Source organism: Myotis davidii, unplaced genomic scaffold, assembly GCF_000327345.1.
Source record: "Myotis davidii unplaced genomic scaffold, ASM32734v1 scaffold292, whole genome shotgun sequence".
NCBI classification, from domain to species: Eukaryota; Metazoa; Chordata; class Mammalia; order Chiroptera; family Vespertilionidae; genus Myotis; species Myotis davidii.
Genome location: NW_006285042.1, coordinates 3,691,464 through 3,714,180, shown reverse-complemented (window position 1 = coordinate 3,714,180; position 22,717 = coordinate 3,691,464). Strand labels below are relative to the sequence as shown.

General features: G+C 38.9%; 1 protein-coding gene across 1 annotated transcript in view; it reads right to left on the bottom strand.

Annotated features, from left to right (window-relative positions):
• The window catches only part of PHACTR2 (phosphatase and actin regulator 2), a 170,513-nt gene that overhangs the window by 10,310 nt on the left and 137,486 nt on the right, over positions 1 to 22,717 (bottom strand). Inside the window, exons 7-12 of the mRNA XM_006755389.2 lie at positions 20,952 to 21,154; positions 19,580 to 19,736; positions 17,373 to 17,428; positions 12,275 to 12,339; positions 9,282 to 9,419; positions 5,364 to 5,440 (exon numbers count right to left, since the gene is read on the bottom strand). Of these exons, the coding sequence (XP_006755452.1) occupies positions 5,364 to 5,440; positions 9,282 to 9,419; positions 12,275 to 12,339; positions 17,373 to 17,428; positions 19,580 to 19,736; positions 20,952 to 21,154 (696 nt within the window). The remainder of the gene's footprint in view (positions 1 to 5,363; positions 5,441 to 9,281; positions 9,420 to 12,274; positions 12,340 to 17,372; positions 17,429 to 19,579; positions 19,737 to 20,951; positions 21,155 to 22,717) is intronic.

The following is a 22,717-nucleotide window of genomic DNA, read 5'->3' as shown; positions in this document are numbered from 1 at the left end:
AGCATTTTGAAAAACCCTAACTTAACTCTGCTGTCGTGTCACATATAGAAATTTTTTGATATTTGCAACCATAGTAAAACAAAGACTTACATTTTTGATATTTATTTTATATATTTAAATGCCATTTAACCAAGAAAAATCAACCAAAAAAATGAGTTCGTGTGTCACCTCTGACACGCGTGTCAGAGGTTTGCCATCACTGGTTTAGGGAATGATTTTAAATTGTAGAAATTCTATTTCCCATGGAAAGGGAAATGGCTTTTCTTTGCCATAGTGATCTCCTTTCAGAATGCAATGGCCCTTCCTATGGTCTCTGGGATTTTGAACAGTGGTGTGGGCGGGCAGCTGCTGCGGGGAGAAAATTCAGGATGTGGCTGGCCGGATAAGCAGCAAGTGTTTTAAGGGACCAAGGTTAGGGTTTGGTACCTGTCAGGCCACAGAATGAACTCTTGCAGGGCCCACTAGTGCTCACCCTTGTTACATGGGACTAAAGTCCATTCTAATTCCAGACAGATATCTGCAAACTACTGGGAGAAACCTGGGGAACTAGAGGAAAGAGCGCATCACTACAATTCACCACCACTACAGACCAAATATGTCCCCAAATGTATTCATGCTGGGGGTTTCCAAGGTGTCTTGTTGGTACACCAATAGCAAGAGTGTCACATTTAATATTAGCACCAGCACAGTATTCAAGAAAGGTCATCATGATGAACTTCTCATTTACAAAAAGAGTAGGGAATAGCTCCTTTATTTTTCAAGGCTTTTTTGACTATGTAATACATTCTTATGTTTCAAAAATTCAAAAGGCCCAAGAGTGAGCAGTGAAAAGAATCCCTCTCATGCCTAATCCCAGTCACCCAATTCCCCTTCCCAGAGGCAACCAATGTAATCAGCTTGTTTGGTTTCTATCCAGAGATACAGAAAAAAAAAAAAAAAAAAAAAAAAGCTACATATGGGAAGTGTTCCGTCCAGTGTTGACTGATCCATCACTGTGTGGGAGATTATCTCTGGATAACGAGGTACCTGGGCAGAGGGAGCAGGGCTGTCTCAACCCTTTTAACACCCCCAAATGCCCCGGGAGTTAATAGATTTAGGTTGTAAAGGAAATGTTTACTTGATGTAAGGAGATAATGTCTGACATTAATAAGAAGAGCTAATAAGTGAGTTGCTCTGTATCTAGGTTGCATCTAAGAGGCTAGGTAATGATCAACAGCTTGTTTATGCCCTCCAAGGATGGCTGGTGCTAAGAACACCACTATCTTCTACATGAGCAGTTTTCTAGATGTAAAACATTATCGTATATTTGTATCATTTGGATTAGACACAGCAGTGTTTACCAAAACTTTCTCCTAAGAAATAATGAAAACTATCTGATAATCATATGCATGATTTTCATAAGTCTCAGAGCCAAAAGGCAAGTCTAATGATGTAATAGAAATGAAAGGAAAAATGGTAGATATTTGCTTTCCTGCCAAGTTTTTAAGAATACTTAAGCAAGGCATATTCATCGCAGTGATATGAATATTTAATTTTTCCTTATCTGGAAAGATGTTTGGAAGTGTGTTAATCAATATATTTTTTTGAAAACTTCAGTAAAATTTACCTTTCATATCAACTATTATCCCCCAAAGTCTATAATTTTCTTTTGAAATGAAGCTCATCCCTATTTGCATCTATTCATATGTACTTAAACAATGAAGATATTAATAGACTATTTTATGGAACACAACAAGCATACTCTAAATTTCTGCAGATGGGCAAATACAGAAAAATAGCCAATGGAATTTCCAAGGTGAGAAAATAACCCACCAGATATAAAAATATACTATAAAATGTACTATTCTAAGTAAACAGTGTGACACAGTGCAAGGATAGACAATAGCTTGCTAGAGCACACTAAAGAATCTGGAAACTGACCCACATGTACATTAAAAGAAAAATTTTATACCGAGGGGGAAATAAATCGCAGTGGGACAATGACTACTGATTTAGAACAAAGTAAAGCTAGTTTACTCTTTTGAATCATAAACCCAAATAATTGCCCAATGGATGAAAGATCTAAGTGTAAAACAAAAACACATATAAAAACTAAAGGTAATCCTATATAATAAAAGGCTAATATGCAAATTGACCACAGGGGAGGCGCCACTCATCCAGAAGCCAGGCTCACGGCTGGCGCTGGCAGGAGCCTCTCTTGCCTCTGTGGCAGCGTGAAGGACTCCAAGGGGTCCCAGACTGGGAGAGGGTACAGGCCGGGCTCAGGGATTGCCCCCCAACCCCCCAGCCAGTGCACGAATGTTGTGCACCAGCCTCTAGTACCTTTATAACCTTGGCCCTCCTCTTTAGGACACAAGACAGTAAATTAAAAAATAACAGCCCTAACCGGTTTGGCTCAGTGGATAGAGTGTCGGCCTGCAGACTCAAGGGTCCCAGGTTCGATTCCGGTCAAGGGCATATACCTTGGTTGCAGGCACATACCCAGTAGGGAGTGTGCAGGAGGCAGCTGATCGATGTTTCTCTCTGATCAATGTTTCTAACTCTCTATCCCTCTCCCTTCCTCTCTGTAAAAAAAAAATCAATAAAATATATTTAAAAAAAATAACAATACAAATTTAAATATGCAAACATTTCAATAGAAAACCATAAAAAAGTTAAAATGTTAGCAATACATTGGGGGAAAGTATTGTGATATGTAGTAACTCAATATCTGAGTTTTTACTAATCCATAAGAAAAAGATAAACAAGCCAAAAGAAAATTGGTCAAGACAAATCAAAGAATGAAAAATAAATGGTCAATAAAGGTATGTAAAGATGCTCAACTTTACCGAAATCAGTGAAATGGGATATTAATGTTCATTCTTTAGAATATAGGCCTCTTCTCCACCATCATCACCCCCACATGGTGCTGAGGGTTAACAGACCAGGCATGCTCGTAAACTGTAGGTCACAGAAAAGTATCTCTCAAAATGTAAAAATACTTCCTGTGACCTAGGAAATCCACTTATGGGACTAATACAGAAATACTGGTGTGCGAGCAAAAAGATACATTTATAAAGAAACTCAAAAGGCAGCATCATTTTACTAACGAAAAACTAAAAATTCCATAAACATCTATCAATAGAATAACTGTTCAGGAAGTTATGGCATAATACCTATGAAATACTGTAGAATCATTCAAATTAATAAGATATATACTGATGTGGAAAAATTTTGTGAATGCTGTTTTGTGTGACTGAGGATGTGTATATATATATAGGCAGATGTGTGTGTGTGTATATATATATGTAAATACATATGCACATACATGTTTGTAAATGCACAGAAAAAATGTCTAGAAGGATCTACACCAGTGATGGCGAACCTATGACATGCGTGTCAGAGGTGACACGCGAACTCATTTTTTTTGGTTGATTTTTCTTTGTTAAATGGCATTTAAATATATAAAATAAATATCAAAAATATAAGTCTTTGTTTTACTATGGTTGCAAATATCAAAAAATTTCTATATGTGACACGACAGCAGAGTTAAGTTAGGGTTTTTCAAAATGCTGACACGCCGAGCTCAAAAGGTTTGCCATCACTGATCTACACCAAACTTCCACCAGTGGTTACTGATGCGAATGAAAATAAAACTGGGGAAGGACTGAAGGGAGTTTTCATTTTTACTTGACAAATTTTTATACTGTTTGAAAGCTTATTTAGACCATTATTTGTTCACATTAAAAAGACATCTCTGAAAAAGAAATGACCGTTACTTCTCCCTGCATCTTATTTTTTTTACTTGTTTACAGAGTACAACAGAAGAGAAAGAGCCTCTTTCAGTGTAAATGCTTATTTTTCATAAAATGAGGACTTCCATACAAAGGCATTTTAGAATTTTAATTATTTTTATTATAATTTATTCTTTATATAATGCTATCAAATGAAATGTGGGGATCAAATACTACAGTTTCTAGGAAAACTACAGAGAAGTAAAATTATCCTGAATGACAAAGACTGGATTGATACAGTCACTACATCTCAGGGGTCAGGACACAAACGACACGAAAAATGCCACCTTCCCAGTTGCCTGGAGGTCCCGGCCAGTTCGATGTCACCATAAATATCCAGCCACCTTATTCTGATCAATTTTACTGTCACAGTGTGACCACAGGTATCAGACATTAGCAAGAACTTCTCCTGACCCCAGAAATAGAGGGGAGAAAAAGAGAGGACACTTAGGTCTGGCTTGATATTGGATGTGACGGATGTCTGTGTAGATTATGACAGCATGAAGCCTTCAGACAGAGAGAAGCCCCATACATTCAGGATGTCTGAAAGTCCTGTATGCATATTCTCTCTCTCTCTCTCTCTCTCTCAATAAATAAGCAAACAAACATGCCATTGGAGAGAACAAAACAAACAAGAAATATCCTAGCAGAAAGGGGAGTTTCTTCTGCACACCAGACATGGTTATTATAGGAACAGTAGCTGTAGAGCAAGACAGCCCCATGAACGTCAGGGGGGAGGTTTGCTATTAAATCCTACTTCCATCCATGCCACATGCTCTCCAGCAGCAACATCCCTGTCACCAGAGCCTCAGCATTAATGGTGGCACCTGATGTAGGGCTGCCCTCCAGAGGCTGTTTCCAACCTAGGGGATCGGGACATGTTTCCCAGAAAGAAGTCTCCATGTAATTGCCTATTTTGGTTTGTTTCCTAACAATTTAATTCTTAAGGATTTGATTGACTTTCAAATTTTTAGGAACACACCTGTTGTATAAAGCAAAGCATGTAAACCTTTGAGAGAGAGACATCCATGACTGTTTGCAGCTGGTCACACCCCTTTCAGGGTTGGGGTCCCCACTGGGGTGCCTGGCCAGCTGGGTGGGGGTGGGGGTGTCAGACGACATGATCATTCAGGGCTTAGAAGCCTGAAGGGTGATGGGAGGAAAGATGGCAGGATTACAGACAGCTTCTGTGGCACCAGTGAACATGGGATTCCTATTTTAAGTGACATGTTCTGAAAACTGAGTTTCTCTCCTCTCTAAGTATGTCTACTGTGAGTCCAAAGCAGACACATAAGTGCCCACACTGGCTCCCACCAGCATCTGTTCAGGGCATAAAATGTTAATTGAGTCTCTTCAAAAAGCTTGTCTTCTCACCCAGGAAATAAAATGAAAAAGAAACCAAATATAGCCCTTTAGAATGACTCAGACTTCTTTGAGAGAAAAAAACAAGGCTTACTTTTAGAAATGTTCATTAGATGGTATTATGTTAGATTGTATTTTTTAAAAATTCAATTGTGGTAAAATACACGTAACATAAAACTTACCATCTTGATCATTTTTAATATGCTAAACTGAATTGTGTCCACTTACCTTGTAAACTGCCGACTCTCTTCGTGCACTTCCATTTCTGTGCTTTTAAATTCATTTAGTTCTTTCCGTATTGCTGCCTGAATAAGAGAAAGTAGATATACAGGCTTGTTACTTAGGTCACATATTTTCTTGGCATACCCTGCATCAATGAAGCAGGCCTTCTTTTAAGAAATGTCTCAGAGAACCCTAGCTGGTATGGCTCAGTGGATAGAGCATCAGCCTGCAAACTGAAGGGTCCTGGGTTCCATCAGGTCACAAAGCTACTGGGAAGGCAGTTGCTATTTATTCTTTCATATTGAAAGTTAAGATAATTAGAATGGAAAGTTTCAGCACAGCACTTAAAAGCCACTCAAATAAAATATCAAACGGAATGCTGTCACTATTACTATTCAACGAACACATAATCCATGCCATGTACATGCTGGGGTTTAAAGAGATGCTTATGTCCCTTCAGGCTGAAAAACTTGAGATGCTCATCAAAATGTTAACATCAGTTATCAATTAACAATCGAGGCTGGATTGCAGATGGTTTTTGGTTTCCACTGTGTGCTTATATTTATATCCTAACTTTTCTACAAAGAATAGTTTCCTGCTCTAGCTGGTTTGGCTCAGTGGATAGAGCGTTGCCTGTGGACTGAAGGGTCCCAGGTTGGATTCTAGTAAGGGCACATGCCCAGGTTGCGGGCTCGATCCCCAGTAGGGGGAGTGCAGGAGGCAGCCAATGATTCTCTCTCTCATCATTGATGTCTCTCTCTCCCTCTCCCTGCCTCTCTGAAATTAAAAAAAGAGAAAAGAATAGTTTCCTCATGTAAATTTAAAAACACTAATAAAAACAGCTCCATAATCTCTTTGAAAAAATGGACTCTTCAGCCAAAACAAAGAATGACATTACAAGCCACAGAGAATGACTTCACTGACAGATAAGGAAATCTACTTTGTGGTGGGAAAATGAAGAATATTAGAAGAGGAAAAGGACAAAAGGAAGCCCTGAGGCCTCTCTCTGGCTTTCCCCTATCACTGTCACTCTGCAATATCAAAGTTTTTCTCCCAATGCCCCTTTCACTGTTATATTTAAATCGTATTGTCACAGCTTGCTTCGTCTCCTCAAACACATTCCTCAATCCCCATAGACTCTATGGGGAGCCTGTGGCTGGGAAGGGATTGCAAAATATTTTTTTTTCTTTAAAAAGCAATTCTTGCTACTGAATTTTGGAAAAGATGAAGTAAGAAGATATTTGTGGGTCTGCATCCACTGAGATAAGACAATGAATCTTGCTGCACAAGTGAGATGAACAGTGAGGATACTTTGTTTTAATCACTGTAAAACTTGGTATCTAGAACCAGGAACTGAAACAGTCAAGCTGCTCCATACTAATCATCTAATTAACATCTATCAAAAAGTCTTCCTTTAAAGAAGGCATTTTAATATGGACAGTGACATAAAATCATTTAAAATTTCCCCTCTAAATGTTACCGTTTCAGTGGAGGAAGTGGAAAGTAGTCCACTCGGAGTCAGAAGTCATGGGATCTAGTCTTACCTATGCCTTCAATAGCAGTGACCCTTAGCGAGTTACTTTGCTCCAAAACCTGTTTTCTCATCTGGAAAATGGGAATGAGAATTCCTCATAATATTATTAGAATCAATTAAGAGCATATTTAAAAGTGCTTTGTACACTGAAAGTATTCAAGAATGTCATCATTGTGATACATTTCAAAAAATGAATTAAATCTTAGTTTGTGATTGTGCAAGAAGAAAATGCCACTCAAGGAGTCTTGAAAACAAATAAGGCGAAGTCCTTATTCTCAATAGTAGGTTGGCTTGCGGATCTTAGAGTCTGGCAAAAGTCAATGAAAGCATGCTGTGAGAATCAACTGGGATGTGGAACCTACAGAGTACTGTATAGTTTATTTTTAATTGTAAATTGTGTGCTATACGTTCTTTATATTAGTAAGTCTTACAATTCACTTGTGACCATACACATAGACAGCCAATTCAGTATTTATAGACACATCTTACATGCTCATCTGTAATTCCCTCTTCAAGAGGTGAAGTCTCTTTCTCCAGCCGTGGACCTGGGTGAGACCTGTAACTGCTTTGAACAACAGAACACAGCAGAGGTGAGGCTGTGTCAGTCCCGGGTGGCCTAGCATCTTTTGCTTCCTTCTTCTTGCAAGCCAGCTGCCATGTAAAAGTGTGCCCACCCTCGGAAAACCACAGCGTGAGAAACCCAGGTTCAAGCAGAGGTGCTGGAGGATGAGATGCCATGTGGATACAGAGAGAGGCCGAGGATCGACAAGGCAAAGACGTGCTAGTGAAGAAGCCAGCTCAGGAGTGGATTCTGGAAGCCCAGGCACCACCCTACTTGATGCCACATGGATCAGAAACAAACCACCCAGTTGAGTCCTTCCTGAATTCCTAACTCACAAAACTGTGGACAAAATAAGATGGTTGTTTCAAGTCACCAAGTTTTGGGATGGTTTGTTACAAAGCAGTTGAACACTATTTCAAGACTTGCATCTCACAGATGATGAAATGGAGATCAAGTGACTTAGTAGATATCAAATGGGCATTGAGTACTAAGATGGGGCTGATGCAAATGCCTTCTTACTTCAAGTCTTCTACTCTTCCCAATAAAGAAAGCTTCAGAGCCTAACTCATCCAGATAATTTTTAATTACATGGAGAAATGATGAGTTAGTTACAGGCATGAATGTGATGTGGAATTATAGGAACTGGTTGCTTGAAAAACTATGTCAGCAAGTTGTGACGACAGCCAATTAAAGAAATGCAATACCCATTTAAAAAAATTCACTAAAGAATGACCATAGTTTTTTTAAAATATATTTTATTGATTTTTTTAGAGAGGAAGGGAGAGGGATAGTTAGAAACATTGATGAGAGATAAACATCGATGAGAGAGAAACATCGATTAGCTGCCTCCTGCACACTCCCTACTGGGGATGTGCCCGCAACCAAGGTACATGCCCTTGACCGGAATCGAACCTGGGACCCTTGAGTCCGCAGGCCGATGCTCTATCCACTGAGCCAAACTGGTTAGGGCAAGAATGACCATAGTTTTATTCCAAGAGTTATTTCCTCTTACTATCTAAAGAGATTTCCTGAGACTGTTTTATGAGAGGGAAAAAAGTTTTTCCCTCCATAGGTTATGTTAGTGATCCACATGTATAATATTCTTAACTCTCTTTTCTATTCCGAGTTTAGGCTTAATAACTCTTCATGTAAGTGTAAATGAGACTGATTTTGTTGAAAATATGGAACAGAAAGAAGTAGGTTGATGTAGTGGGACTGGAGTCCAAATAGTGCTGGGTAGGACCAATGGGAAGTAACTGAGCCAAAAGTAGGTATTTCTAAAATTGAAACAAAACAAGCCGCTAGGAGATAGCACTGAGACCAAATACATATTATTATTATTATTATTATTATTCCTCACCCAATGATTTTTTTATTGATTTTTAAAGTGAGAGGAAGAGAGAGAGAGAAAAACACATAGATGTAAGAGAGAAACATTAATCGGTTGCCTCACACACATACCCTGACCAGGGATCGAACCCACAACCCACATATGTGCTCTGACTGGGAACTGAACCTGCAAGCGTTTGATGCAAGGGACAATGCTCCAATTCACTGAGCCACCCGGCCAGGGCCAAATATGCAGTATTTTTGGTACCATGAGAATTATAGTTTTTTTTTATGAGACTTAGTTGAAAGAACTTCATTAATAGTACTAAATATATCACATAAGTGGCTTACATAATGAAAGGCAAAAAATTATTGGGATACTTGGTAATATCAAGCCTCCTTAGATGGCTGAGTGGGGATAAGTGAGTGTTGGCGCTTTCAGAAAAGCAATAAAATCATCAATCAGTGAAATCATAGCTAAAGACACTTGAGTTCTTGCCTTGTCTGCAGGTGTCAACCTGGCCCACGGCTTGTCTGCCCTGCGATCGTAGTCGGGAGAATCGGTGACTTCTACATACTCGTTAAACCGCAGGATCCTTCGAGCTTGTAGCTCTGCCACCGTAGGTCTCAGGCTGAGCTGCAGGAGGACAAGGATAAAGGACAAGTTCAGTAAACCATTTACAGCCTCGTGTCTTCTATAGAGAACTTAGAAGTTATGGTCAAATAAGGTCACTTTCACATAAAAAAAAAAAAAGAAGAAGAAGAAAGAAAAGGCAGCAGCATCTTGGGAGTTTCTAATAAGAACTAGAAAGCAGTGTGCCCTAATTTTGAGACTATAAAAATCATCCTTTTTAGATAGGTCACAATCTTTGGCAACTGTGTGCATTACGCTGTTTTCTCCGCCTTGCCTGGTATTGTGATAAAGGTGCCTGTCATCCCTGACACGGGGAACACGAAGCCACAGGCACAATAAAAATCCAGACACAGGATGTGGATTGAATTATGCATGAAGGAGAAAGCCCTGCAACTTTTAGAAATGGCAATAAAAAGCCTGGTTCCTATTTTTAATTAAACCTGTACATTCAGAGATGCACCAAGTTATGACAAAGAAATGGTCCCGGGAAGGGTGTGTCCATGGACTTCTTCCACGGAAGGTTAAGGACTCAGACCCATGCTTGACATTTACTCTTGGCCACAAAAGCTGACACGTAGGAGGAGGGCCTTCTGGAGAACTGCACTTCAGTGAGGCCCTAACTACTTAGAATCAGCTGCAACCTTCAAGACACGTCTAATAACGTGGATTCCTCCTATGGTCTTTGTCAAATTGGAATTTATAGTTATATTTAATCTACCCAGCCCTGTGGTATTTGCTTTCCTCTCTCGGCTCTTTCTCAAGCTCGAGAATAAAGCAGAGATGGTTCTGAGACGAAAGAAACATGGCCCCCTGGTCGACAGGCATCACTACTCTCTGCTACTGAGGTTCCTGCTTCTGTGGCCTTTCTCAGTGGGAGGTGTCCTAGTATTGTGACACAGGTAGACCCAGGCTTCTGTTTTACTCATAGGGTCCATATTCAGCATCTTTTCTCTCCATATATATATATATATCCTGTATTATCCAGACTTTCCACAATCTAAGTAGTCTGTGGAAGCGTTCCTTATTTACATAGGCTCAATGTTTGGAAAAAGTAAGTACAATCACAAAAAAATGTTTTTGTGGTTAAAAACATCCCCATTTTGGGGCCGTGGTTTTCTTTTGAGTAAAACCAGAGGTTGGGCTCAGTCAGTGCTCTAACGTTCAAGACATTCAAAGACTCTTAGAAGGCCTGGGCCTACACCCTGAGCCCACTTGAGCTGGGACATGAAAACTGTAGTTCCTTCTAAGTTCATGAAGTCCTGGTGGGCACTGGACAAAGGAAGGTATAATCTAAGCAGTTCAGTTACTGTCTGATCTCTATTGTTAGATTCTTACTACCTTTCCAGGACTGGTGGGGTTAAGGAGGTAGAGAAACCCTTGCCTCTGGGGACCGCCCAAAAGGCAAGTGACCAAGGGCCACACAGGTCAGAAATTCTCCATCCAGTCTTAAAAAATATGTTTTTATTGATTTCAGAGTAAGAGAGAGGGAGGGAGAGATAGAAACGTTAATAATGAGAGAGAATCACTGACTCTCCTGCATGCCCCCTACTGGGGATCAAGCTCCCAACCCAGGCATGTGCCCTGATTGAGAATCTAACCGTGACCTCCTGGTTCATAGGTTGACGTTCAACCACTGAGCAACATCTGCCAGGCTCCATCCAGTCTTGCCGTTCAGGACTGTGCCAGTGACAGGGTCGTTAGTAGTGGTATGAACTGTCCTGCACCTGTGGCAGGGAGCTCTGCATAGAGGAGGCAAGCGGGGACAGGAGTTAAGGGCAGGCTCTGCTGCCTCCTGGAAGAGCCCACCTGGCTGAGAAGATTATATGCATGTCGGGGTGAGTGTGCAGCTATGAGGAGGGGCTACTTCTTATCTAAAGCTGGAACTTAGCCCCGAATACCAGAAGAGACAGCTCTAATATTCAGTTTACAGAGTCTTTCTCAGCTTGATCATTGTTTAACTATTAGTGTCTTTGAGGGGAAAAAAAAAGAGAGATGAATAAAGGATCTTCTCCTCTAAAAATCAAAACCAAAACCTCTCATAGTACAGTCTCTACTTTCCCATGGGAATGGACTGTTTCTTCTACCTGTCTCGGACACCCCAGCCAGCCCAGGTAAATGTGGGCAGACCACACACTTCACTGCGGGTGTCATGCTTTACTCATCCTGCCTTGCCCAGGTGTGAAGGTATACCTGAACAATTACCAGACAAAGATGTACAATGAAATACAAGTGCTTATAGAACTTAATTTTTCCAAAGCCTGTTATTATTTTAACACAGGAAAAAGTGATAGCTCTGGCATCACATTTATATTTTCATAAATGGTGGAAACTATTGCCTGAGGTAAGCTGTTTGTCAATTTGGGTAGCACTATAGTAGGCAGCCTGGATGATCAAGTTCACTTAAAAAATTAGTCACCCAGCTCAGATACGGAATAGTGGCAAATCTTCAGTAGCAAAAAAATACTTATTTAATATTTCCAAGACTACATAGAAAGTGTAAGCATTTTTAAAAACTAAACATTGAAATGTTAATAAAGGTTATCTTTAAATGGAAGAAGTTTCTATGACTTTTTTCTTTTATTCCCTTTTGCATTTTAAAAAATTCTTACACCGATTACATCTTATTTTCATAATCACCTAATGCACTTTAAAAGTTTAATTAACATATGCAATTATAAATATAAAGATAATTTATACTGTATTCATTACATTGATTTTAATGCCTATGATCAGTTAGTAGACTAACAGGAATAATTATCCTTAAATATCAAGATTTACATGTGAAGAGTCGATTTGCATTTAAAAAAGGAACTATATCTCAGAACACACACAATCATTAACAGTTGTAGTTTCATCACCTTTCTGCTGAGTCTGCGTTTAAGTTCCATTTTTGCTTCTTGTTCTTCCTCTTCATTCTTTTCTGCTTATTAATGGAAGGGAAGACATGAAGACTTAGTTATTATAAGTGATTTTATAATCAGAAAAGTAGATCAGGCCACAATTATTTGATTTTAACAGATATGATGAAACATTCCAACATCTTTAAAAAGTTGTCAAAATACTTTGCAGAAAGATCAACCATTAAGTTATATATATATATAATTATATTGCTTTATATATGTATACTAGTACATACATACATACATACACATAATATTTTTTTCCTTATATGACTGACCTATTTACTAATTGTAAACCTTTTCTGCTTCCAGACTTACTGTTATATTCTGAAAACAAAACAAAAAACCCCCCACAAGAGTTCCCATATTCTGGTGAAAGCCTTTCATTGCTGATCATCTCATGGGCTTACAAGCATAGATGATCAGAATTCAGGGAAAAATTTACTGCTGGATCTGGCCTCCATGTGAAAATCCGAGACATATCAAAATAACAAATTAGAACCATCTGATGCATGTCTGAGTTGCTGATTTCCATTCAAATCCAACCAAAATAGTTGATCTGTCTGTTTTGGTTTCCATAGAAGCAGAATGTAAGCATTTCTTTGGACTCTGCTTCTGAACCAGAATGTTCTGAATGGGGTTATGGTGTACTGTTGTGGAGATGATTTATTTTCTCATGACTGTGACTTTCCAACGTCTCCTCTTCCTCTAGTACTTTACCAAGTAGTACAATTTAATGGCCAACCTAAATGAATGCTGTCCAACAGATGGGATTAAGAGAAAAATGTCCAGAACTTTAAAGAAATAAACATCCCTTCAGGTTTTAATGGTTGCTTATTTGATGAATTTCTCTCCATAGCTTCCTGTAGCTCATCATTTGTTCAATAAATGAGCACAGATTTTGCTTACTGAGTATTAATACTTATAAAATATTATCCTTTAGAAAGTGCTGTTATGAATTCTACTGAAGGAAAAATCACACTATATAAAAGCTCAACTATAATGGTGAACAAAAAGTCTCCTCTCTGAAAAAATAATTAGATTTTTAAATTCAAACAGACTTACCACTAAATTTATTTTTGTCATTAATAAAATTTAGCATTCAATATTTGCAACATCTTAATTTGTTAGTTGAACATGCTAAATCTCTATTAATTTTCCTTATTAATAAGGAAAAGTTTCTGCAGGCTTCTGAAACACTAATTTTAATTGGTAAGAAAGAATGATTAGTCTGCCTTTCAGATAGAGTGGACATAAACTGAAATCACCCTGCAGAATAGGAAACAACTAGTTACTGGTGGTATATTTTTATTGAGTGTCAAACAAATTTGGTTATAATTCAGATTTCTTCCCATGAAGTTACTGTAGGTATTCTTAAAATACATCCTTAGGGTCAAATAATTACCTTTTGTGAGGTGTATAAGGCATATGGATTATATAATCCAAACACCAAACTTACAGTTCATGCTACTCAAACTAGGGTTTTACAAGATTAGGCCTCCGATGATATTATTAGTAAAAAGAAAAATATAACCCTTAAACATTTCACTTCTTCCTATACAGTGATTATGCTATGTTTTTAAAGGTACTTTTCAAAGACAAAAAATTGGGTATCTAATACAACTCAAAACTCATGCTCCAATTTTCATGAAATACACAAAATGTCGTATCTTTGAAGGGAATATTAGATAATTTTGCCTTATTAAACAGGCATATTGTATATCTACGTGGCAGTCAGTTAAGTTTCAAAAAAGAAGAAGAAGAAGGGTCAATTGCAGTTAGGGAGTTAAATAAACATGATTTTTCCATTTGGGAATTCTTTTTTAACATCAGGAGCTGGCTTTCTTATAGTCCCCATATTTGAAATTAATGCTTCTAATGAAGTTAGAGGAAGAGGGTTTTAGAGGTGAATCTTATTAAAATAGTCACTGTAAAAATCTCTTACAAAGAGTCAAGATTAAATCTTAAACTTTGTTTTAAAAAACTGACTGAAGTTTTTTTTTAATGTTTCCTCCTTTTCTTTTAGATTTATTAGAGGGTAATTATAAAGTAGGATATAAACCTTGCAGGTCATTTGAAACAGACTGGAGGAACATTCATGAAGGAAGTGACGTGGCTCATTGACAAATCTTGCCCTCAGTAACTCTCATCAGAGCAGAGAGGGGCGAATATTTCAGAATAGCCACAGGAAGTATTTGCCATAAACACACAAGCAATACAGGAGGTTTGGGGGGTGGGGGTGGGAGTGCACTACAGGAAAGCTGCCTAGTTAGGGAGTGCTGCCCAGAGCATTTTGTGGACGAGCTAAAAGAACAAAGAGAAACACGGAAATACCAGTCACTGGAGTATTATATTCTTGAGTCATCAATTCAGATAAAATGGGATTTTAAAAAGCTAAACATTTTTGTGGGTTTCTTTCTCTTTTTATTGTTTTTCATGTTTCTGTATGGGTGTTTTTAGCAAATGGAAATACATTTATAAACATACTTGAAATGCATCCCCCCACCCCAAAAAGAGATTGATCAATAGATGGGCAGATATGTGATAAAGCAAGATGTGATAAAGCAGATATTAATGGTAGAATGTAGATGGTAGACAGATAGGTATTCACTGTAAAATTCTTTCAACGTTTCTGTAGGATTAAAAAATTTCATAGAAAATGTTACATTCAGAACTCAATGGCCTAGTACATTTTCCCCCTATAGAAGACACAGCTGGAATAACAGTCACAACTAAAATAGTTTGTGGACTTTTATCTTTTACCCCTGCCCTGAAAAAGGTATGCCATACATATCACTTTTCCTGTTGAGCAAAAGTTGACCTTTTAAGCACCAAAACGTGCTTTCTATTTTAACAGTTTTAAGGAACTGGTTCTAAAATGTACAACTAAATATAGCTTTACATGTATTTTTAAATGCTAGATGCACTAAAATGGGAAAGAAATAAAACAGATTGCAATACTGGGAATGAAACTGAGAAATAAAATTTGTCCTGTGTTCCAAATAGAGCTATCAGCATGGTCATCTGGTTCAGGTTTAGTGATGGACTTGGATTTGAGAACTGCTGAATGTTTTATTCTGTGAACTCATTCTCTAATTTGTCAAGAAAAAAAGTGACCTAGTTAATAAATGTCCTTAAACACCACACCATGTCACACATAGACTTTTCTCCAAATAGACAATCATACTGCTCTTGACCCAACGCTGGAGACGAAAGATATAAACAAACAAGAGCCATCTATGTGGAAGAACCGAGAAGCCAGGAGGGGCGGAATAACGTGTCATATGTATGCTCTGGATGATGTCCGCCAGTTCTCTTTTCTGCTTCCCTTGGCCGTACAATATTATGTCAGGAGACCACCGGCCAGTTATCTGCCTCTCCAGACTGCAAATGTGTCTTTTGTTTCCAGAAAAAGCATGCTTAAACAAACCGAAAAGGAAGTAAATAAGGGCTGAAGTCAAGCCTGAAGTTGACTTTGGCATTTCACTCTTCCCCGAACCTCCAGGAAAATGGGGGATAAAAGCCAACACAGCACTTAAGATCGATGTGTGATAAATTTCCAGATCTATCCCACAGTTCCTCAAACAACCAAACACCAATGTGGTCTGGCACTATTTATCTCACAGGAGCAGGAACAAATTACCCAGAATTCGCTCTTCCTTTTTTTCTAGGTATTGCATCAGGCATCCAATAAGAAATAATCTGTGTGTTAGGAGCTCATGATCTGCATTTGAGCTTGCCTAAAAGTTAATTCAAATATTTTCCGGGAACCTGTTATCAAAAGCCGTGGGCCTTTTTGGTTTGGTTTTGTTGTCAAAATTAGATGTTGTTGCCATCCTATTTTAGAAAGCTAAGATCTACCTTTTTTTTTTCTTTTCTAGCCATGACTTTTTCCCTCTCCAAACTGGCTCTTGTATACATTGATGGTTGCTTAAGTCCTTTCTTGAGTTCTATCCCAATTATGCTCACAAAGAGCCAGAAAAAAAAAAGGGGGGGAAAAAAATTCCAAGGGAAAAAAATCCCATAGACTGGCAATTCCTCTCCCTTTTCAGTCCTCGTGCTATTAAAACCCTTCTTTCCCTCAGAAAAGAAAATGATTCAGGTTGGAGAATGGGGATGGTCCAGATAGGCCAACTTGACCCTAAAAACCTAGGTAAAAACATTCAGCGCATGCCAGTGGCTCGTTACTACTGTAGTACTATCTGGAGTTTGGCCCATCCCTGCTTTTTGATATTTCATACAACAAAAAGCTCTTTTGAAGCTGGGTTAATGACATATAAAACGGCAGTGGCTGAATTTAAAAATATCCATTACTTAACTCACTGTAGTTAGTAACCACATTAATACACTGTAGCATGACAAACTGCTTCCATTCGTCTTATAGCTTTAGCATATGAGCTGTAATAATTTAAATATGACTGGATCGGTGAGTGAAATGTCAAGTCAAAAAAAATAAAGAAAAAAATAAATTGAGAAAAAAAATTGGAAAATGAATGGAAAACTCGGTAAGTGCTGAGAAATTATAAATAACTCAAGAGGGAAACAGAGTTATCATAACAAAGGAAAATGAAATGGATTGAAATGAAATAGATTGAAAAATTGCTTTGACCATGAGTCTGTTTTAAATCGAGTCATTTGTTAAAACCTGGCAACAAATTGTATTATTAAGAATAATATAGGAATGCTTGATTCATTTCCTTGTGGATTTTCTGGCCTTTTCTTAGAAATGTTCATGTTTGCAAGCAGACTAGAGCATTTTCTTTTATTTAATAGTTGGGTGAAAGCATACATGGAATATATTTCATCTTAAAAACAACTGTCACAACCGTGACTCTGGTCTGGGGGATATCAGGCTCAAAGCTATAAAATGAAATACAAATGTCAAGAAATTATTTTGTAAGTTATATACACGATGACACATAAATGTGATATGAATGGGCCATTTCAACCTTTTCTGAATAAATATACTATGGTTTCCTATTGATAAACGAATCATCTCTAGAGGGAGCTTGTTAATGGTTAGACAAGGAATCACTGTACAGTGCAGGGTACTCACGTTTTAGGATGTTTCTTTGCTCTAATTCTTCAGTTGTGGGCCTCTGGCTAAGTCTCCTACGATGACAAAAAAGATATGCTGCAGGTTACAAACAAGGCCCCCTTAGTGAGAAACAAAATAAAACAACAAACAAAGCTATGTTTTCCCTGTTTTGAGAAACAGAAATTAACTTTTAAACCCATAAAAGTGTCCTTTCTGTTAGTTTGGAGACTAGAGATTGTGGCCGAGACTGCTAGCTAACCCCCATTACTCGTTCTCTCTCTTCCTTTCAGAAACAGAACTCATTGAGCTTTGACTATAACCCCCTATTCCCCCCATCTCCTCCAGCAGCAGCTTTCTGTCACCCGAGCAGCACGGTGTGGCTATGTGACCAAATTCTTGCAATGGGATGTGAGCAGAAATGGTGTTTGTAGTTTCTACTTTTTAACCCTTCTCTGCCTTTCCTTCTTCCACTTAAACATGGTCAGTGAGTCAGCTGGGATCATGTAGATGGAATACCCATGGGGAAGGAAGAGCAACAAGACAGAAGGAACCTGTGTACCTGGCTGACTGCAAGGAGCAATGCTCCCAGCCGTGTTGTACAGCCCACCTACCTCTGGACTGTTACGTGAAAAAGAAATAAACATGAGGAAATGTTTGGACCACTGCATATGTTGGTCTCTGTTAAAGCAGCTTAGCCTTTTCCCTAATTCATACACAGTCATTTGGATCTAAAAAAGGCTGCCGCGTGAGAGTTCATTTCAACTTGGGAGATGATCAATCTACACTTCATAGTGTTTTAAGGGAAACACTGCTTTTGTGACCTCAATGAATTTCAAATGTATACAGTTCTCTTGAGATACCTAGGCCCTTCCCGTTTGCCTCAAGACAAGCCAGGCTCACTTGTGATTAGTGGCTAACTCCTTGTACACAAGAGCTGAATGTCCTGTGAACCCTCTCGAACTTTGTTCTTGGTCTTGTTTATGTTGTTAATTTGTTGTTAATCACAGACAAAAACTTCCTCTGGATGTAGGCTGAGTGTGTGCAAATTAATATCCATGAAAGGTAAATTTTAATATAGATACTATCAATGCTAAGTTTTTATGGCTGTGACAGAAATTATTGAAATCAATAATATTTTAAATAGCTCATTAAAACTTTTGTTAAAGTTTAATCTCCATCAGAGCTCCCTTGAAATTAACTTGTGAGCCCACAAAAAAAACCACTGACCATCTATGCCAGCCCGAAGCTGTGCCATCTGTGTACCCATGTATCCTGTGCGACATATCCCTGCTACGTCATCCTCCAAACACATCATCCTTCCTTTGTTTATGGAGTTTCCTCCCTTTTCTTTTTCTCCAACTACTGATATCTTATAAATGATTAATACAGTGCCTTGATGGTGGGTGTCCGGATTCTCCTGACAGTGAGAACTAAAGGCTCCTGGTTCTTTGCCCCTACGCAGCACTGACAGATCCTGCTCTGTCTCACAGACTCTTCCCTTCCCCCAGCTAATGCACCTTGTGGTGTACACAGGGTGGGAGAAGTCAGAAAAATAACCGACACTTAAGCTGCTAATAAAAATGAGAGCTTCAGCATTCATTTCTATTAAAACTGCCAGTTCAATGGACTTCCAGTGTCACTAGTGGCAAAAATAAAAATCACCAAGAGCTGGATGCAGGAAGAGAAGTCAGATGATCGTTTATTTGAAGTTAAAAGAGGGAACTTCTGACATCGGGGCTGGGGTTACCTGACCTGGATGGAGCTGACCGTTGCAGCTAACTACTGTTTCCACAGTCTCATAGCCCGCAGGACAGAGCCTCCTGGAAATCCCAGGAAGCTCGTGAGTCCGTGGACGAGGCTGCCTCCTGTTTCGATGAATAACACTGCAGTGGAACACTCGTGTGTTTATGTATTGTTTATGGCTGCTCTTGCTGAACAGCTGCTACAGAGACCTTCTGGCCAGCAAAGCCTACACTATTTACGAACTGGTCCTTTATAGAAAAAGTCTGTCAACATTTGGGTCAGGCTTTGGCAACCTCAAAGCCACTGACCGTCTGGACCGAAGCACAGGTTCTTTGAATGCTTCACCATCCAGCACCAACTTTAAAAGACCAGGTGGGCCAGGGGTGCCCTTACACAAGCCAATCACAATGACCTCAGGTTGGAAACGACAGGAAGGGGAAAGTATGTGCTCGTTGGTGCTGTACTAAAATTTCAGCCATTACCTGACTAGCTTGGTTCCAATTTGCTGTCGAATTTCCTGCCTCTCTTCTTCAGAGGTCCGCTGCAAGATGTTCTTGTCCTCTAATTCTTTTTTGGACGGTCTGTTGCCCAGTTTGATAGCAAGAGTATCCCTTCGTCGGATTTTACTTGCCAAAGCACCTGAGGATTAGAAAAGGCAGAAATGCAGAAATGGAGCCTTTTAACCAGTGCCACTTGGGGTTACAGGGGGCATGGACTTCAAACTGAGTCCAGACCAAATTCTATGTCCACATGCAGGAGGGGAATTTTAATTAGCCTTGGGGTGGGGAGGAGGGCCTTTTTAGTTGGATGAGGTTCATTTTGAAAAACTGGAGAACTATTTTTAAAAATGTTCAGAAGAATGTTGGGGCACCAGGAAAAACTTGGAAGTATCACCTCATCATTTGGAAAGTGGTATTTGAAGTTTATTTTGCTGAGATGGCGAATCATGGAAACTACTGATTGCATAATGCCTTCTCTTTCTCAAGTCTAAATACTTAGCCCCTTTAGTATACTGTTCAGGAAATCCCTGTCTTCCCTCTTTCTCCACGCAGAAACCACTCTGGCAAAAGTCCACGTTTATACTAAAGTTTTAATCCTAAAGTACCCCAGAGATCCCTGACATCTCCACAGATGATAGTTAATACCAGATGGATGATAATGTTTGTTGTTGCTCGGAACAAATGGAAAGAAATTTGACAAACTGATGTTTAATCGTAAATATGCTAATACCTTTTCATAATCTATAAATTTAACTCAGGAATCCCTCCTAAGTCATCCTGCTTAGAAAAATTTAAAAAATAGCACTTTCCAGTTCCCTCATTTACACATAAATGGTTGGCTTTCGCTACTTTACTAGCATTCTTTCCTAGAAGGCATACAATCTTACCATGGATGAGTGATTGTTTTTAATTCTTAAGAGGAATGTGTCATTTTTGACTCATTTCTCCCTCCCTTCTCCTTAAACTGCAGCATAAAAAAATAAGTGAAATTCTCAAACATTTCCCATGAGTAATCCAGGGAATCCTGCACTGACGCTCTTTATTCAACAAAGTCAAAGAGTTGACTTTGATCATCCTGAGAACGGCCTCCATCCTCAGGAAGCTTTGACTCTTGGGACAAATACGAATGTGCCTATCTACGCCCCACTGCCCACCCCGCACGGAACCATCTTTGGAAAGGGCTGTCATCAGAAGCTAAACCTCAGGATATACACAGTTCTAATTTGAGACAGGAATATGAGGGGAAAGAGAACTTCAGATGTTTGGTGTTTGGTGAAGCTTCTGTTCTTTATAAAACGCCGTGGCTTCTGCCCACCACCTTCCTCCCTCCCTCCCTCCTGAGAAAAAGTCTTACTGTCTCCACTGCCGTCCTCATCTTCATCCTCTTCATCGTCGTCGTCAGTGTACAAGATCGGCCCATCAGAGTCCGAGTCAGTGGCCCGGTACTCCCTTTGGCCTTCATCCTCCTGGGCACTGAAGGATTCGGAAGATTCTCCCATCAGCCCAGGAGCCAGTAGCTGAGGTGCTGCCTTTCCCAGCTCGTCTTTGGTTGTGAAACTGTCAAAGGCACAGAAACACAGGGGTGGTATAAAGCTCAGAGCAACCCTCGGGGGCACCCCAACACCATGAGAAGGAGTGCTTGTTGTGTGAGCATCCTTCAGGCTGGTGCAGGAAAAAGCAGACACAAGCCAGCGAAGTCACTAAAATGGAAGACCAGTATGCACTAATTAATCCTCCAAGTTTTAGATTCTTCATCTGTAAAATGAAAAGGATAGACTAGCTGGTGTCTGATATAGTTAGTACATGAATATGGTAAAACTATATTTTGCAAAATAATTTTTCCATAGCAATGGGGGTTCAGTGGAAAGAACAATAGACTAGGAGCTCCAGAATACCTGACTTAGTACTTTTTCTCTCTGTGCTTAGCTTCTTCATTTGTAAACCTGCCTGTCTTAAGACTATATTAACAACCTAAGATGGAATGTGCAGAAGTTAAGTTGCTTTTTAGAAGAAATTTATGGCTAAGGATGTAAGCTTTTTCTATTATTGAGCTTGGAAAAAGTATCTGGTTTAAAGTGCATATGTACAATGGAATATTACTCAGCCATAAACAAGAATGAATTCTTACTATTTGCAATAACAGGCATGGACCTAGAGCAAGCATGTCAAACTCATGGCCCGCAGGCCGCATGCCTCAGTTATTCGGCTCGTGTTAGCCTTTGAGTTTGACATGATTGAGGGGGTATTATGCTAAGTGAAATAAGTCAACAGACACCATATGATTTCACTTATATGTGGAATCTAAAAAAAAAACAAAACACCAAACACAAATGAACAAACAAAACAGAAACAGATGCATAGACACAGAACAAACTGAGGGTTGCCAGAAAGGAGGAGGGTAGGGGGGCTGGTGAAAAAACGTAAGGGTTTAAGAAGTACAAACTGGTAGTTACAAATACTCACAGGGATGCAGAGTACAGCACAGGGAATATAGTCAATAACATTGTCATAACTACGCATGGTTACTTGAAATATGGGGGACCACTTTGTCAAGTGTGATCGTCTAACCACTATGATATACACCTGAAACTAATATAATGCTGAATGTCAATATAATTAAAAAATAAAATAGTTACTATAAATATGAAATGCTTTTAAATTTTCATAGACTAGAATAAAAAATATATACTTTACACAAAAATTATATAGAAAGCAATATAATCTTCATTTTAAGATACAGAAGATCCTCAAATTGCTTTCTGATATAAACAGAAGAATCCAAATTTAGATATCACACTTCTGAAAGGCCGTGTAGTGGAAAACATGTGCTTTCTATTCTCACTAACTAAAAAAAGCCAAAACCAGTTCTTTGTATAATAAAAACAAGTAAACTTTGTCAGAGTCAGAGGTGTTGAAAATTTTGGGGGGGTTACAAGCCTAGGTGCTTTCAAAAGTCTCTATTTTTCACATATTAGAAAAATCCAATAGCCAGAATACTTGTTTTCAAAGGGGGAAATAGAAAATTTCATTTTTATTGTATAAAATGTACATGGTGACAATGTGGTACCATCTCACATCTGTCAGAATGGCTATGATCAACAAATCAATGAACAACAAGTG